Below are 17667 nucleotides of genomic sequence, written 5' to 3' on the forward strand. Positions count from 1 at the left end.
AATGATAATGTTATATTTACCCCCCCCCCCCCTCCAAACTTAATCTAATTAGCTCACTTTAAAAAAGATTTTATGTGACCCACTTTTATAAATAAGTGAAAATCACTTTTACAATGATACTTTATGAGCTACCCACTAAATTGTATCTTAAATAAAAGATAAAGAAACTTCAGAATTATAAGTGACTCACTTTTTATAATGGGTGAGAACACTTTTACATAAAGTAATTTTAAAACATAAGTTACATGTGCTTTTTGAAAAAGTAAGTCAACAAAAAGAAAGACTTGAACTCAAGACGTCTATTATCATAAAGTAACTTTGGACCAAGTGAGCTAGTTTGAAAGATTAATAATTTTTGGAAAAGAGGAAGTTTTTTTTTTTTTTTTAAGTCATTGAAGCTTTGGTGTGCATGCATACTTGAAAAAGTTCTTTTTTGCCTACAAAACAAAAACCACAAAACCCAACACGAACATACAAAAAAAGCAAACTTTATGGCTTGAAGTTAGCTTTTGCCGGAAACTAAATATTTCCCTCAATGTTTCTTATTTTCCAAGACCACACTAAGGTGTGGAGGAAAAGAGCATACGCGTGAGAAAAATCCATCCTTTTTGTTTTTGATTTGCCTAGATTGCACAGAGTCGTGGGACAAAGAGCATATGTAGAAATGAAAGGTATAGATCTAGTAATAAAAAGCAGAGAGATAAATAAACAGAAAAAAATAGAGAGATAAATAACTAAAACTATGAATAAAGACTGTATACCTCCAGACCTTAAAAATGACGTAGCTAGGGCTATTGGAAACATTTTCGCGTGAAACGAAATGGGTTCCTCACTGGAACAGATGCTCCTAACACAATAGAGCAGTCCTCTCGCCCTGAAAGCAGTGAGAAACGATAGATCTAGGAAACGACAGTCGGATGCAGTTGTACCGGCTTCTGATTTGGATCACCAATGGATGTGGCCCTCAGTTAGCTCTGATACCATGTAGGAATTTACAGGGTAAGTTCCTCAGACAGAACACCAAAGGACACCGCTCACAAACAGATCACAGATCAATACACCAATATTCTTGACGTGGTTAAAACCCTCAAAGAAGGAAACTGTCCACGGCCTGAGCCAACGCGGCCACTTTAGGCAATTTATTAATAAAAGAAAGAAAATTTACATAAGCTTCTCTCATGAATAGTTACCCTACAAATGATCCTCCATGCTCTTTAAATAGAGATTATGGACCAATCGGGTGTTAAGCCACGGATCAAGTGTCGGTAATATCGAGGAGAGAATGAACCGTCGGATCACTTCATATCTAGAACATATCGTGATCGTCAGATTATAAGTTACAAAAGTACATAGTAAAGAAACACACATTACCTAACTCTACACTAGACCGATTTATACTTAATATTTCCTATGTGTCGGAATATCCTAACAAAGACTAAGTGTCAGGGAACAAAGTGTAGAAAGGAGGAAGGACTTGACTTGTGCTTGGAAGACATTCTAGTCAGGGGTTTAGGGTTTGGCATTGATCAATAAGAAGTTTCAGTAAGAGAAATGTAATGTTCCTAAGTAGGAATACAAGTGATATACAAGCACACAATTAGTTCAACAAATAGAAAAACGAAATAGACACTAAGCACCCATGGAAATGTTGTAAATAAGGAATTGCTGAGCCATTTTATTACTTCTGCAAGAGAAAAATATAATGGTAAATAGAATGGTGCACCTGGGCTTGTCTCAATGTACAAGCATGACCAAACCCAGGTTAGCAATAACTGAATTGAAGTCTGTTGCAACTGCTGCGCCAATCTGCACTGCGCTGCGCAAAAAACTGCTCTTTCTGCTGATTTCGAATGGCTGGAAACACCACCTCCCATGCTCAGAAAATTATGAGATTCGAGCTCTTGACTCTGCCTAAACCTAGAAAAACCTTTGAGCTCCTAACTCCTTGGCCTAAACCCACAAAGGAATTTAGCTGGTTCAGACTTTTGAAATGCGACCCCCAAGGAACCCAACTTTAGCTGCAACTGCGAAACTCGGCATGTTGGATTTGGGCTATAAAACCTACTGGAAAGTGTCCAAAGATGCTGGGTTGATCCCTCCTACAAATCTCCTAACTTCCCAGATGAGTTTCCAGGTTGTAGCTCTTCCCTCCAAGTCCCACGAAATTGTTGGACTGGCCCTCTACGCTGTCTTCCAATCCTGTAATTCGAACTGTTGGGTTGCTGGCTTCTTTGGCTCCAAAACTCTCAAGAAATGCTGGCCTAATGCCGTCCTTCAGATTCCTTGGCTGCTTCGGAAAATGGCTGATCTACTGTGGCTCAATCTCCTTCTGCGTGTTCTCCTGGTGGCCCAAAATTATGCATTTCGTGAGTGTGGTTGAATGATGGTGTTGTAGAAAACTCCCGGATCTCCTGAAAATGCTGATGGAACTACCTTCCTAGGGCGGGCACTCAAGGTCCCCCTAAGGTAAGGTTGAATCTCCCGCTTGAGAGATTCGTGGCTGAACAACCAATTGACTCGGCTAAGCAGTTGAGAAAACAATCACGTAAATTCGATTTTCAAGGTGAATGAATGATGCAAATGAGAGCCTCCTCTTGTTGTCTTCGTGGGTCTTCCTTGCCTCATGTGGGCCCCTCCATTCAACATTTCGAATTCGCTCCAAGCCATTCGAATGGCCTAATTCTAATTCCCACGTGGGTGGCCCCCACCTTCCACTAGCAACCAAATTAAGTCGAAATTTCTCCCAAGTCGCTAAGTTGAAATTGTTGGGTCGTTAATGTGCAAAAATGTGTAGAGACACCCTGTTAAAAATGTGTTTGCGAAGGGACATGGCTCCTCCCCTCCCAAATGTTGCTTTCCCTCGAGAAACCTCAGAGTTGGGTGCTCCAAAATGTGCTCACCCTCCCAGGTGGCATCCTCATCCGACAAGTTCTTCCAGCGTACCAAGAACTCCTTGATGGTCTTGCTCCTCATCTTCCTCTCCATCCTCTCCAAGATGGTCTTAGGCTACAAAACCAAGTGGCCGTCATCATCCTATGGGGGTAACTCTGCTGCTGTTGTCACCTGTTGCCCCAACACCTTTTTAAGGCATGAGACATGAAATACATTGTAAATCTTGTTCCCTGGAGGCATCTCCAGCTCATAGGCCACCTTCCCAACTCGTCCAATCACCCAGTATGGCCCATAGAAGTGGGGTTGTAGCTTCTTGGCCCCCTTCTGCTTCAATGTGGACTGCCTGTACGACTGTAGCTAGAGGTACACCAAGTCCCCCTCCTCGAAATGCCTCTCTGTTCGGTGCCAGTCTGCGTACACCTTTTGCTGGTCCTGTGCTGTCACCATGTTATCCTTGAGAGCCTTGGGGATGTTTTGGATCTCTTGGATCGAATCTTTGGCCTTTGGGACCTGACTGTCTCCAAAAACAACATCAACAAAAGATAATGCATCATATCCATACAAAGCACGGAAAAGAGTCATACCAATGGACATGTGGTGGGTGGTGTTGTAGCAGTGCTCGTCCAAATGCAACCACTAGATCCAAGCCCTTTGCTGTCCTGTCATGTAGTTCCTCAAATACCCCTCCAGCCACTGATTAACTTGCTCTGTCTGGCCATTTTTCTGGGGGTGGTAGCTCATGCTAGGAGTGATTTCGATATCGACCAATCTGAAAAGCTCCTGCCAAAAACATCCCATGAACCTGCTATCCCTGTTACTCACAATGTTCTTAGGAAGCTCGTGCAACTGGAAGATCTCCCTAAAGAACAAATTTGCAACCTGTGCAGCCGAATATGTAGTCGGGATGGCGAAAAAATGGGCATATTTGGTCAACCAGTTGACCACTACGTAAATGCAGTCCTTGCCCTGCACTGTGGGGAACCCTGTGATGAAATCCATAGATATGCTTTCCCATTTCCCCTTGGGGATGGGAAGCGACTATAGCAATCTTGCAGGGTGAATCAACTCCCCCTTTTTCCGCTGACTTGCCTCACACTCCTTTATGTGCTTCAACACGTACCCTTTGAGGCCCTTCGACGTGAATCTCACTCTGACTGCACGTACCCCTAGTGCCCAGATAATGGCGAGTCATGTGCTGCCTGGAGCAATCTCCCTCAACTGTGAGTTGGGCACCAGAAAAATGCGCCCCTTGTAATAGATGACCTCATCCATCACTCTGTAGTGCTCATCTGCGTGGGTAGTCTCCAAGATCTCACATGCCCTCCTGTCCTTGGAGTACTCCACTAGTAGTTGAGCCTTCCAATCATGGCAGATGCTCATGAGTGATAGACCAACAGGGCTCTGAGATAGAGCATCGACTACCACATAGTGCTATCCCGACACATACTCTATATTGAAGTCATAGGTCTGCACCTTGCTGACCCATCTCTGCTGCCTGTCGTTGAGGTCCTATTGCCCCATGAAGTGACAAAGATTGTTGTGATCAATCTTCACCCGAAACCTGTTGCCTACCAAGTACTGTCGGAGTTTGGCCAATGCATGCATGATAGCTAACATCTCTTTGTCATATATGGAATATGACCGCTCGTGGTAGGAGCTTCCGACTCTCGAAAGCGATGGGATGCCCGTCCTGCAATAGAATTGCTCCAACTCCCTCCCCGGATGCATCACACTCCACAGTGAAAGGCTGGGGAAAATCTGGAAGTGCCAAGACTGGGCAATTGCTCATCACCTCCTTGAGGCGATCAAAGGCTACCTGTGCTCCATCAGTCCATGCGAAAGCCCCTCTCTTGGTCAAATCTGTCAAGGGTGCTGCCAGCTGTGAAAACCCCTTGACAAACTTCCTGTAGTAGGTGTAGATACCCAAGAAACCCCTCAGCGCTATCACATCTTGGGGCATTAGCCAATCTTAGATAGCTCGTATCTTCTCCTCATGGACCTTCACCCCATTAGCACCGATGATATGCCCTAAGTAGAGCATCTTTGTCAAGCCAAACTCGCACTTGGATAGGTTGGCATAAAATTGTTGCTCCTCTGGAATACGTAGCACCTCCTCCAAGTGCTGGAGATGCTCCTCCCATGTCCGTCTGTAAATCAAAATATCATCGAAGAAAACCAGCACAAACGTCCTCAACTGTCTCCGAAAGATATGGTTCATTCACGAGTGGAAGGTAGCCGAAACGTTGGTTAGCCCAAATGGCATGACTGGGAACTCAAAGTGCCCATAATGGCACTGGAAAGCTGTCTTAGGGATGTCTTGATCCCTCACCCTGATCTGGTTGTACCTCGAACGCAGATCTATCTTAGAGAAGTATTTGGCTCCTCTAAGCTCATCCATCAACTCATATATGCGGGGGATGGTGTACCTATTGTTCAATGTTTTCCAGTTGAGGGCCCGGTAGTCAATGCACATGCATAAGGTCCCATCCTTCTTCTTCACCAGTACTACTGAGGAAGCGAAGGGACTGGAACTTGGCCTGATATTGCCCAATGCCAACAACTCCTGAATGGCCCTCTCAATCTCATTCTTATAGGCCTTAGGATGCCTATAAGGGGTAGTGATCACCGCTTGCACCTTGCTCCAACTTAATAGTGTGCTCGAATCCCCTGTCTGGCAGATGTCCTGGTGGAATATCCCCAAACACCATTGTGTATCTGTCCAGCAAGGCTTGCATGTCTGGTGGTGGTGGCTGGGCCTATCCCCCAACCTCCGAAATCCTGAGCTCCACTGCCCATGCGATGTCCCCATGTCGAAGATCTGCCTCCATCTTGTGGGCTGAGATTGTCTGGTGTGGATAGGAATGCATTCCTATGAGAACTAATGGTTTTCCATCCGGCCCGGTAAACTCCATCACTAGTTTCTTCCAATTAGTAGTGACTCGCCCAAGGGAGTACAACCATTAGACACCCATCACTACATTGGTGTCTCGCACATCGACCACAAAGAAGTAGTCTGTCATCGAGAGCCCCATAATTACTGTTAAAGCAGACACATATCGAGTGCACTGCATGGTACGATCACCTAGTACTAGGATTGAAAAGTCCTCAAACTCAGTCATGGTGAGGCCCCTCCTTTGAACCAACTGTGCATCTATGAAGTTGTGGGTAGCCCCACTATCAACTAGGACTGACACCCACTATCCCTGTATGGTGCCTCTAATCCTCAATGTCAAGAATTTGGGGACCGCGCATAAAGAAGCAAGGACTCTACTAGATGGGGCAAAGGATGCCCCTCCCTGTAGAGGTTGTGGTGGTGGCCCCCTATCTGCTGGACTCTCACCATCTCCCAGACCAAACTCCTGGTCCAACTCGTCCTCCTGGTCACTGTTTGAAAAGACCTCAATATAATGTGCTTTGCTGGCAATGCACCGATGGCCTGGTGCCCAGGGCTCCTTGCATGTGAAGCACAACTTCCTCCTCTTGAGGTCCTTCTGTGTCTCATCATCTAGTTGCCCCAGCCCCTGCGTGGTCCTCTGAGGTGGAGGTCTAGTGTCATGCCCCTTTTGTGGAAAACAGGTCCAGGCAAGAAAAGGCGCTCTAGTCTTGGTGATGGCCCCCTGTAGATCTCTAGTGCACAAAACTGCCTTCTGCAGCGTGGAGGGTCTGCATGACTTCACCATTCCACATAGGGGATCAACTAAGCCCTCAAAGTGGGTCTATACCCTCCAAGCCTCTGATAGATCTGGAACCATCATTGACACTTGCAGAAACTCTGAAATATACTTCTCTGGGTCGCTTGTCTAGCGCAATTGGGTCAACTCTCTGAAATGGGCCTCCGGATCCCTCTGGTCAAAACGTTCCACCACCCTCCTGGTGAAATCCTCATAAGAAGCCACATTGGCATGCCCCAGGGTAGCCAAGCCATGAAACCACCATCCATGGGCTTCCCCCTCCATGTGCAGTGTGGCCATCTTGATTGCTTCCTTTTTTGTCATTCGGCTGAGCTGGAAATAGGTGTCCATCTTCTCATCCCAAGCCCTAGCAGTGCACTTGGTAGTGCCATCGAAAGTAGTGAAGTACATCCTCCCTATGGTCCTTTGCAACTCATAGCTCTGTGTACCTTGTCCTCCATAGCCCTTGCTCTTCTCACTCTACTTGAGCTTGCAGAAATATTTGAAAGAGAGTGCCGCCTTGAAGTCTACATCCATAGATTGCCACTCTCTGAAATGATGTCCCATCTGTGTGGGGTCTTCGCCCCTTGCTAGTTGGCCAACTAGCTGATGGGTGTGGTGCTTGTTAGTTTTTGGTAGCATCAGAAGTGCTCTAGCTTTGAAAATTGGTGGAGAGGCTAAGGTACACGAGTTTTAAAGAACCCAGGAACCGTTTGGTGAAATTCCACACGGATTGTATTTTATTAAAATAATTAATATTTTTAATGGAGTTCCTAAGTCTAAACTTAGGGAAATTAAAATATAGATGGGTATTAATCAAAATATGGGTGAGAATGATTTAGAAGGTGGATCAAGTCATGTTTTAATCTTAGCCATTGATTAGAGACTTAATCTCGGCTGTTGAAGACTCAATAGGAAAAGTATAAAATGGAGGCTTGGGGTTCATTTGGAAATACACACAGTGAGAGAGAATTGATCTAGAGTTCAATTTTTGGGGCTAGGAAGCTGAGAAATTCGAACTAAGTGATCATTCAGCAGCAGAGGGGTAGAGAGAATCTGGGAGAAGGACTTTCCGGAGAATACTGAAAGAGAGGTGGATAGAGCTTGCAGAGAGGCAACGTAGTAGCCGGGAGAGATGACACATGGCCAATCTGGGCCCATGCAATTCTGACACAGAGCTAGAAGGACCTATGTAGAGCAAAAAAGCTACTTGTCACGCAAAATCCAGAACTGTCGGGAATAGCCTGAACAGCCGGGATAGCTGACACAGAGGGAAGAGAAGCCTACGCAGGGCCAGCGCAGAAATAGTCGGGGTTAGCTAGTCTTGTGCTGGGTTAACCAGAATTCTGCCAGGTGATGTGAGGTAAAACTCACTTAGATTTTCCGCCAGTATTTTTCTCTATAAAGAATTGCTAGATGAGCGTCCTAGATTTGTATTCAGATATTTTTCCTGCATAATAATAAACCCTCAAAACTGCTACACTGGTTTTCCCGCATTGGGTTTTTCCAGGGACTATTGTGTCCAAAATAAGTGTGTCCTATGTATCTTATTCTTTGCTCTGTTTTCTGTTTCATGAGATCAAATATTTAATTAGTGTAGGCTGCAGAAGTAATTTGCTTCAGTATTTAGAAGAATAACTTGATGAATGTAATTTTAAAATCAAGTAGGTGAAGTAGATTCAAATTTGCTGCAGTAGCGGTTCCTTCAAGTCGAGGAATTTTCACAGTGCTGTTGGTGAGGGGTGATCGAATGGCTGGTGTTATTTGGTTTCTAGCTTAATGAATTCATGACATATATGCTCATTAAGTCTTCTTATCTCGTCTGAAACACTACACTATATTGACAAAACCTAAGCTATTACAAATCTACTAGCAGTAGTTTTGTGATGGCTTAGGTTCTGTCAATGTAGTGTAGTGTTTCAGAAGAAATAAGAAGACTTAATGAGCATATATGTCATGAATTCATTAAGCTAGAAAGCAAATAACAACTGGGAGGCTCCTGAAGTTTTCACAAATAGAAACCCTCTAGGAGTGGTTCTCTCTCTATTCTGCATCTTTATCTCCTCCAACATCTCTTTCTGTCCCTTGGCTAAGTCATTCAAAGCCCTCAGGAGGTTGTCGAAAGCCATCTCTTCCCTGCTCTTGGGTTCCACCATGTCCTCCTCTTCTACCACTGCTTTCTCCCTGTCCTCTGTGTCTGGAGTAATCTCCAACTCTCTTTCTCTGCTCTGGTACCTCTGCCTTCTGTATGTGATGTTCTGCTGGTCCCCTTCTCTCATAGGAGAAAATCCCCACAACTGAGCCAAGATCTAGGCTCTGATACCACTGTAATGTTCCTAAGTAGGAATACAAGTGATATATAAGCATACAATCAATTCAACAAATAGAAAAACGAAATAGACACTAAGCAACCATGGAAATGCTATAAATAAGGAACTGCTAAGCCATTTTATTACTTTTGCAAGAGCAAAATACAATGGTAAATAGAATGGTGCACCTGGGCTTGTCTCAATGGACAAGCATGGCCAAACCTAGGTGAGCAATAACTGAACTGAAGGCTGTTACAATTGCTGCACCAATCCGCACTGCGCTGCCCAGAAAACTACTCTTTCTACTGACTTCGAATGGATGGAAACACCACCTCTCGTGCTCAGAAAATTATGAGATTCGAGCTTCTGACTTCTTGGCCTAAACCCAAAAAAGCCCACAAAGGAATTTAGTTGGTTTAGACTTTTGAAATTCGACCCCCAAGGAGCCCAACTTGAGCTACAACTGCAAAACTTGGCTTGCTGGATTCTGGCTGTAAAACCTCCTGGAAAGTTTCCAAAGCAGTGTTGTAGGAACTGTCCCCCTCCCGTACGGATCCGCCACCGTTCCTTCAGCGGAACGCGGATCGGAAAATCGGATCCATGGTTCCTCTATTTTTTGGTGATTCCTGCAAGATTGGATTTGTGGGGTGCCGATCCGCGGCTCCTACTTCCCAATTTGTGGATCCGGAAAGGATCAGGTGCAGATCTATGGAGGTTTGGGCGTGTATCCATTGCGGATTCGAGAGAAGGTGGACGGCTCTGCCGGGCTTTTTTTGTTTTGAAAATTTCGAATTGTTCTGTGAGGAACTACGCTTTCCAAATACTCCCAAGGTGCCCCTTGATGCTCCCTAGACGCTTCCTAGATGCTCCCTAATGGTAATGTTAAATTGTTAAAGTAAAAGTGACATTCTCCTTTATCTTTAATTTCCATCCTTTTACTTAAATTTTTAACATTACCATGAAATGACTCAGGATATTTGAGAGTGGTTCCAACCTCATCAGACTTCATATGGAGAAAATAGAATTTCATATCCCATTCAAAATTCACCAAACATAACAATTTTCAGGATCAATGGGATTGTGGTATTTCATTGGATTATATCATGTATGAGGGCAGGTGATTGGTATTTAATCAAGAGAAACACGCCCTATATGTAGTCCAATGTTGGTGTTATTGATTGTTGAACTCCTTTGTCATGGCCTTAGCAATTATGTACGCTTCACTCAAGTCAAAATTGTTGATCAGGCATGTTAGGGTTTCCCTACCATATTGTAACGCTTGGATTAAGCTGTTTGATCAAAACTAGGCAATGTTGACTAAAATCCCTATAGAATTGAAGTAGAGGCAAAGGCTAGACAAGAGAAGAGGAATCTAGATTGTAGATGGTTGATGCCAGAATAACTAATCATTGATGTACAATGGGTGCCATATCTATCTTGATTTATGTAAAAATAGGCATGTTTTCATGTCTTCTACAACTAATTTGGTATTTTGGATGTTTTTTTAATATAAATGCCAAAAAATTATATCTATCTATCTATATATATATATATATATATATATATATATATATATATAGTAGACACTTTGCTTCCTAGATTTTTGGGAAATGACGCTTCCGCATCCCCGCTTCCAAAAAACGTCCCCGCTTCATGCAACGTTGGTCCAAAGATGTTGGGCTAATCCCTCCCACAAATCTCTTGACTTCCCGGATGAGTTTTTAGGCTGTAGCTCTTGCTCCCAAGTCCCATGAAATTGCTGGACTGGCCCTCTACGCTGTCTCCCAGGCCTAAAATTTGAATTGCTAGGTTGCTGGCTTCTTTGGCTCCAAAACTCTCAAGAAATGCTGTCCTAATGTTGTCCTTCAGATTCCTTGGCTCCTTCGGCAAATGGTTGATCTATTGTGGCTCAATCTCCTTCCGCGTGTTCTTCTGGTGGCCCAAAAATACGCATTTCCTAAGTGTGGCTGAATGATAGTGCTGTAGAAAACTCCCAGATCTCCTGAAAACGTTGATGGAATTGCCTTCCTAGGGCAGGCACTCGAGGCCCCCCTAAGGTAAGGTTGAATCTCCCGCTTGAGAGATTCGTGGCTCAACAGCAAGTTGACTCGGCTAAGCAACTGAGCGAATAGTCAAGTAAATTAGATTTGCAAGGTGAATGAATGATGCAAATGAGAGCCTACTCCTCCTTTTGACTTCGTGGGCCTTCCTTGCCTCATGTGGGCCCCTCCATTCAACATTTGGAATTCCCTCCAAGCTAGCCCCCACCTTCCATTAGAAACCAAATTAAGCCGAAATTTCTCCCAAGTCCCTAAGTCGAAATTGTTGGGTCCTTTTCCTTAGCGAAAAATGTGCAAAAATGAGTAGAGACACCCTATTACAAATGTGTTTGAGAATCGACATAACAAAAGATTTACCAAAGGGTTTTCCTCTCAAGAGAAGAGAGGTTTTGGCCCTGGCAGAGAGCCAAGATCTTGTGTTCTTGTTCTTATGTTTTTGATAGCAGTTTGATGAAGTACACGCACATGCATTAATAATAATAAGAAGAAGATTAAGCTAGCGAGAAAGGTAAAAAGACTCCACAAATTGTTATCAAGTCAAGAAGAATCACACTACACCTAATTGCCCTTGATTCTTCAACAGTCCTAAGGCATCTCCAGGGAATTTGCAAAATTGGAGCTCCTTAAGGTACCTAAAATTTAAAGTTTATTTCATAAATTCTAATTTCTATGACTTCAAATTCAAATATGTAAATCAAATTCTCAAATAAGTCGTCATTCGTGAATCGTATTAGGTACTCAATAAATTATGATTTTTAATTTATTGAAACATTGGCACTTGCAGGTTGTTGAAACACATTTTGCTTCTCACATCATAGTCTTAACAAGGCTTATGCAGGTGATAGAAGCATTACAATCAATGGTATGCAATTCTCTCATTGGGTGGAGTACCTCTTGGCATTTTCTAAGTCAATTGTGGATTTGCTATGCATGTTTGACATATATATGCCTAATTTAGGAGAGGTGTATGAGGGCATTGACTGCATGATAGAGAAGATAAGGGTGGTTATAAATGCCAAGGAGAAGGACCCAAATAAAGTCTTTTACAAAGAAGTAAAAGACATATTGACCAAAAGGTGGAACAAGATGGCCACCCCATTGCACCTTTTGGCCTATGCAGTTCTGCAAAGTGGCTAAGTAATCCATAAAGAGTCACACCAAACAAAGACCTAGAAGTCTCACAAGGATTTAAGAAAGCTTTTAGAATGCTATTTGTAGATCTTGATATTGGGATTCATATTCGTTCAAAGTTTGCTCATTTTGTGGGATCAGAGTGTTTGGGTGCAAATCTTGATTCTATGTGGGACAAGACCATATTAAGTCCAATTAATTGGTGGAACTACTATGGTGGGGAACTTCCATATAGCCAAAAATTGGCCATCAGGATCTTGTCACGGGTTGCTAGTTCCTCTTTAGCAGAGAAGAACTGGAGTACATATGGCTTCATCCATTTGGTGAAGTGAAGCAAATTGGGCTCCAAGAAGGCTGAGGAACTAGTGTATGTACATTCAAACCTTCGCTTTCTGTCACACGAGAGCGACGAATACAAATTTGGGCCCACCAAACTATGGGATGTGGAGCTCTAGTTGCTTGACTTGTATATGACGTTGAATGCCATGTCTCATATGAGTTTGTTTGCTAAGAAGACACCAATAATTGCATCTCCAAGTGGACATGGCAACAATGCTCCCACTCCTGGAGATGATTCAAATGTTGATGTGGATCTTAATTACATGGATGAAGACATATTTGATGATCTGTAAATGTAATTTATGATGATGTCTAAACTTTTGAACAATGAACATTGAATACCTTAATAGCTCATATGATAGTAGACTGTCAATCATAGTTCATTTTGTAATTTGTACTATGTAGTGTGCATTATTAATTTTGGTGATGATGTTGATGATTGAAATTTGAAACAAAAACTTGATTATATATTGAATGTTATAATAATCATTGATGATAATGACAATGTTTATGCTGAATTGATGATGATGATTCGTTTAAGTTAATTTCGTGACGATGATTATATATTTTTAAATATAGAATCTAGATTCTAAAAGATGAATGGTAATATGAACTTTTTATTTTGTCTAATATATATCTGTGTGTGTGTGTGTGTGTGTGTGTTGTTTCCTGGCTGTGTCATAGCCAGGTTTTTTGAAAATTTTCTGTATCTGTTTCAAACCCCGTATCTATATCCGTTTCGATATCCGTTTCAGTGCAACTTAGATTTCTACCGACATCATTGTACCTAACATAGTCCTATTGACCTACTTTTGTGGTTATTTGTTGAATTGTAACACATTTATCTTTATCTTAGAGGACTAGTCAGATCATTCTTTATGTGCTTGATGCATCTTGTGCATCTATAGATTTGATGTTGTTCACGTGCATTTTAGCTTCCAAAGCTATCTCAAAACCCCATATTAAAAATTGAGCAATATTCACTGTACTTTAACAATCAATTTACTATCTTTGAAGTTGCATGAATTTGTAATTAACTTTTTCTTTCTTGGAAAATAATCTAGCTATTAAGACATATAGAGACAATTGGTGTGCAGACTAGAGAGTGACAAAATAGCTATCAAGCCAAAAAAGAGGAGAAAAAACTTAAAGCTATGAACTAATGTCTTCTGGTTATTGCAGGTTGAAGATCGTGGAGGTGCAATTAAGGGCCTTGGAAAGATTGATCTTTATCATTGTTCTCATACAGAAGCACTGAAATGGGGACGAAGAAAGCTTCAGGTTTGTAATTTTATAGAAACTTTTCTATGCCAGGTTTCTTATATTTTGTCTCCAGAACATGAATTAATAATTGTCTTTCCTGTGAGCATTCCTAGAGTCAAATAGAACAATTTTTTATTCTTCTCTTTTGTGAACCATTTTATTTGTTTTAACTTTTGACACCTCTTCTCCCTTTTCTCTATTCACTAACTATATTCTTTCTTTGTATTATTTTCAAATCTAAAACCTCACAGTGAATTTTCAATAATGTAAAAATGTGAATATATGCACTAAGATGATGAATAAACGATACATGTGACATTTCTAACCTTTTAAGCATTCATAAAGCTTATTACTGATGCCATGCCTTGAAGGCATGTAAATATTCTAACCTTTCATGGCCCCAATTGTCAAATGTTAGTGGCAACACTTGATAAGTTTATGTTTAGAAGCCATTAAGGTTTGCCACATATATGTGTTAGTTACTTGTGACCGATGCAATGGAATGTTAAATTTTAGTATTAGAGATTAGACATTTAAAGCACCTAACGAACTAGGGGTGCTATTAATATCAGATATGATGATTCATTGTGTGCAAGAGATTTAATGTTCCAACATTATTAATAAAATATTTCTTATTTTCTCTCTCTGACATCTATACACTATAGTTTCCTACATGGTATCAATCCAGAATTCTTCCACTGTGAGAGTAGTTTAAGGAGTGCAGGTTTGGATTCTCAATAATTTGTCCATGTTTCCAATTGTTACAAGGTGGATCTTTTGGTGCACCTATAGGGAAGTGCCGTCATAGATGAGTCGAAGAAACACTTAACATGGTCAAGATTCAACATACACCTCGTCAACATTATTAATATGAAGAAAAGGCATTAAAGGACCCTATGAAGGGATCAGTCATGTTTAAAGATGAAATCACCCTTTTGAAACCTATATTTAGTGATGAAAGGGTCAGACCTAGTTCTGAAATGGAGAAAAAGGGGAAATCTTAAGTTGCTATGAGGTCGACCTTGACCTAAACTATAAAAATAATCACAATTTTAAGTGTCTTAGGGGTTGGTCCAAACCTAATAGTGAAAAGTAGTATAAGTGAAACATAAAGGGGAAAATGGTTATTAGTTGGAACACTTGCATGATCAAGAAGAGGTGTGCTACAAATGAAAAGCCAACTTGCACAAGTCCCATGCTTAACAATGCATATCTGGATTTGAAAGGATCCAACCAAATAAGGAAAGAGGTAGAAAATGGGTAGTAAGAAGAGTCTCGAGGAATGTAATTCAATGTTGAGCACACCCTCTCTAAAGGTGCTCATATGGATGAAAATTGTAAACCCTAGTTCTTGAAAGCTAGAGAGAGACCTATACATGTTATATGCTATGAGGTCATCTCATGAAGTTTCCCTTTCTCATAACATTGTTAGAATTTCCCAACCCAACACCCTATATTTGGTTCCCAACAATTATTAAGTGAACGAATACACGACTAAGTTGCTAACACAAAATATATTTAGCGGAAGCAAATTTACTCTATCTGAATCACATATACATAAACAAATTTCTGCCCAATCAGAAGTTCTTCTGAAACAACAAAACTTATAATTGTTTGTGCTCTTAATATAAAATACACAAAGGTATTTGTAATAATAATAATAATATATTTATTTATTTATTGATATTGTACAAAGATGTTGAATGTTACAATGAGGCCCTGCTTATATACCTAGGCAGTGTCATTTCATGACTAGGCATATCTTTTAGACACGCCTTTTCACTTAACTTAATGGCTATTTAACATAATCATTATTTGATTATTTATTGTTTTCGATATTTATATTTATTTTGTTATGAATTATATTCATAACATAGTTTTTGGAGACATAACACCATGACAGCCACCAGACATGGGGTTTGAGAACACCATAGAGTTGGAGCTTGGTGTGCAGGCAGTGATCACCACACCCTACAGGCATCCCAAGGCCTATAAGGATGAGATTGAATGAGCCATCTGAGAGTTGTTGGCATTGGGCCACATTAGGCCAAGTTCTAGCCCCTTCGCTTCTTTAGTAGTGCTAGTGAAGAAGAAGGATTGAACCTTGCGCATGTGCATTGATTATATGGCACTCAACAGGAAGATATTGAAGAATCGGTATCCCATACCGTGTATTGATGAGTTGATGGATGAGCTTAGAGGAGCTAAGTTCTTCTCTAAGATAGATTTGCAGTCGGTGTGTCATCAAATCTGGGTGAGGGACCAGGACATCCCGAAGACAACCTTCAGGTATCATTATGGGCATTTCTAGTTCTTGGTCATGCCTTTTGGGTTGACCAACACCCCTGCTACCTTTCAGTCATGCATAGACCATGTGTTCAGGGGGTAGTTGAGGAGATTTGTGTTGGTTTTCTTTGATGACATCCTGATCTACAATAGGACGTGGGAGGAGCACCTACAACACCTAGAGATGGTGTTGCGCATTTTAGAGGAGCAACAATTTTACACCAAGTTATCCAAGTGTGAGTTTTGGTTGACAAAGATGCTTTACTTGGGACACATTATTGGCGCAGATGGGGTCAAGGTGCACAAGGAGAATATCAGGTCCATTCGGGATGACCGGTACCCAGAGATGTGACAACGCTGAGGGCGTTTTTGGGCATTTGCAATTATTACCGTAAGTTTGTCAAGGGCTTCTCACAGTTAGTGGCACCCCTCACAGATTTGACTAAAAAGGAGGCTTTTGCATGGACGGATGGAGCTCAGACAACTTTCGATCACCTCAAGGAGGTGATGAGTAGTTGCCCAGTATTGGCACTCCCATATTTCACGCAACCATTCACGTTGGAGTGTGATGCATTAGGTGAGGGGATTGGGGATGGGCACCCCATTGCTTTCGAGAGACAGAAGCTATTACTGCATGAGCGATCGTATTCTATATATGAGAAGGAGATGCTAACCATCATGCATGCGTTGGCCAAGTTTCGAAAATACTTGGTGGGCAACTAATTTCCGGTGAAGATAGGTCACACCAGTTTTCGCCACTTCATGGGGCAGCAAGGCCTCAATGACAGGCAACAGAGGTTGGTCAGCAAGTTGCAGGCCTATGATTTTGATATTGAGTATGTGCAGGGGAAGCACAATGTCGTAATTGATGCACTATCGAGGAGACCTATAGCGCTTTCACTCATGATCAGTTGCCATGATTGGAAGGTGCAATTGTTCATAGAGTACTCTAAGGATTGACAGGCATGTGAGATCTTGGAGGGCATTCACACAGATGAGCGCTATCAGGTGATGGCTGAGATTATATACTACAAGGGGCGCATATTCTTGGTTCCGGGCTCGCTGTTGAGGGATCAGATACTTCATGTAGCTCATGACTCTCCATTGTTAGGGCATAAGGGGTTCAAGAAGACGTACATGGCGGTGAGAGAGCGCTTCACATGGAAGGGCCTCAAGGGGGATGTTTTGCGGTATGTGTAGGAGTGTGAGGCTTGTCAGACGAACAAGGGGGAGTTGACTCATCCAACCGTGTTGTTGCAACCTCTTCCCATTCCTAAGGGGAAATGGGAGAGTATCTCTATGGATTTCATCACAGGTCTTCCAGCAGTGCAGGGCAAGGACTGTATTTATGTGGTGGTCGATCAGATGACCAAATATGCTCATTTCTTTGCCATTCGGACACGGTTGTCGACCTCTCAGGTGGCAGAGTTATTCTTCATGGAGGTTTTCTTCTTGCATGGACTCCCTAAGACCATAGTCAGTGATAAGGACAACAAATTTATGGGAGATTTCTGGCAGCAGCTCTTTGGGCTAGTGGGCATCGAGCTCACCCAGAGCTCTAGCTACCACCCACAAACAAACGGCTAGACGGAGAGGGTGAATAAGTGTTTAGAGGGATATCTCAGGAACTATGTGATCGGACAGCAGAGGGCATGGATTCGATGGCTGCACATAGGAGAGTATTGCTACAACACCACTCATCATATGCCCATCAGT

General features: G+C 42.1%; 1 protein-coding gene across 2 annotated transcripts in view; it reads left to right on the forward strand.

Annotated features, from left to right (window-relative positions):
• The window catches only part of LOC149205410 (uncharacterized), a 301500-nt gene that overhangs the window by 157817 nt on the left and 126016 nt on the right, over nt 1-17667 (forward strand). For both annotated transcript variants that reach the window (XM_089395056.1, XM_089395055.1), the window contains exon 5: nt 13585-13683. In XM_089395056.1, coding sequence (XP_089251182.1) covers nt 13585-13683 — 99 coding nt within the window. The remainder of the gene's footprint in view (nt 1-13584; nt 13684-17667) is intronic.

The sequence above is a fragment of the Pinus tabuliformis genome, chromosome 1_2 (genome assembly GCF_031772625.1).
Source record: "Pinus tabuliformis cultivar Carrire ecotype Pingquan chromosome 1_2, CPIR1, whole genome shotgun sequence".
In the NCBI taxonomy this organism is placed as follows: Eukaryota; Viridiplantae; Streptophyta; class Pinopsida; order Pinales; family Pinaceae; genus Pinus; species Pinus tabuliformis.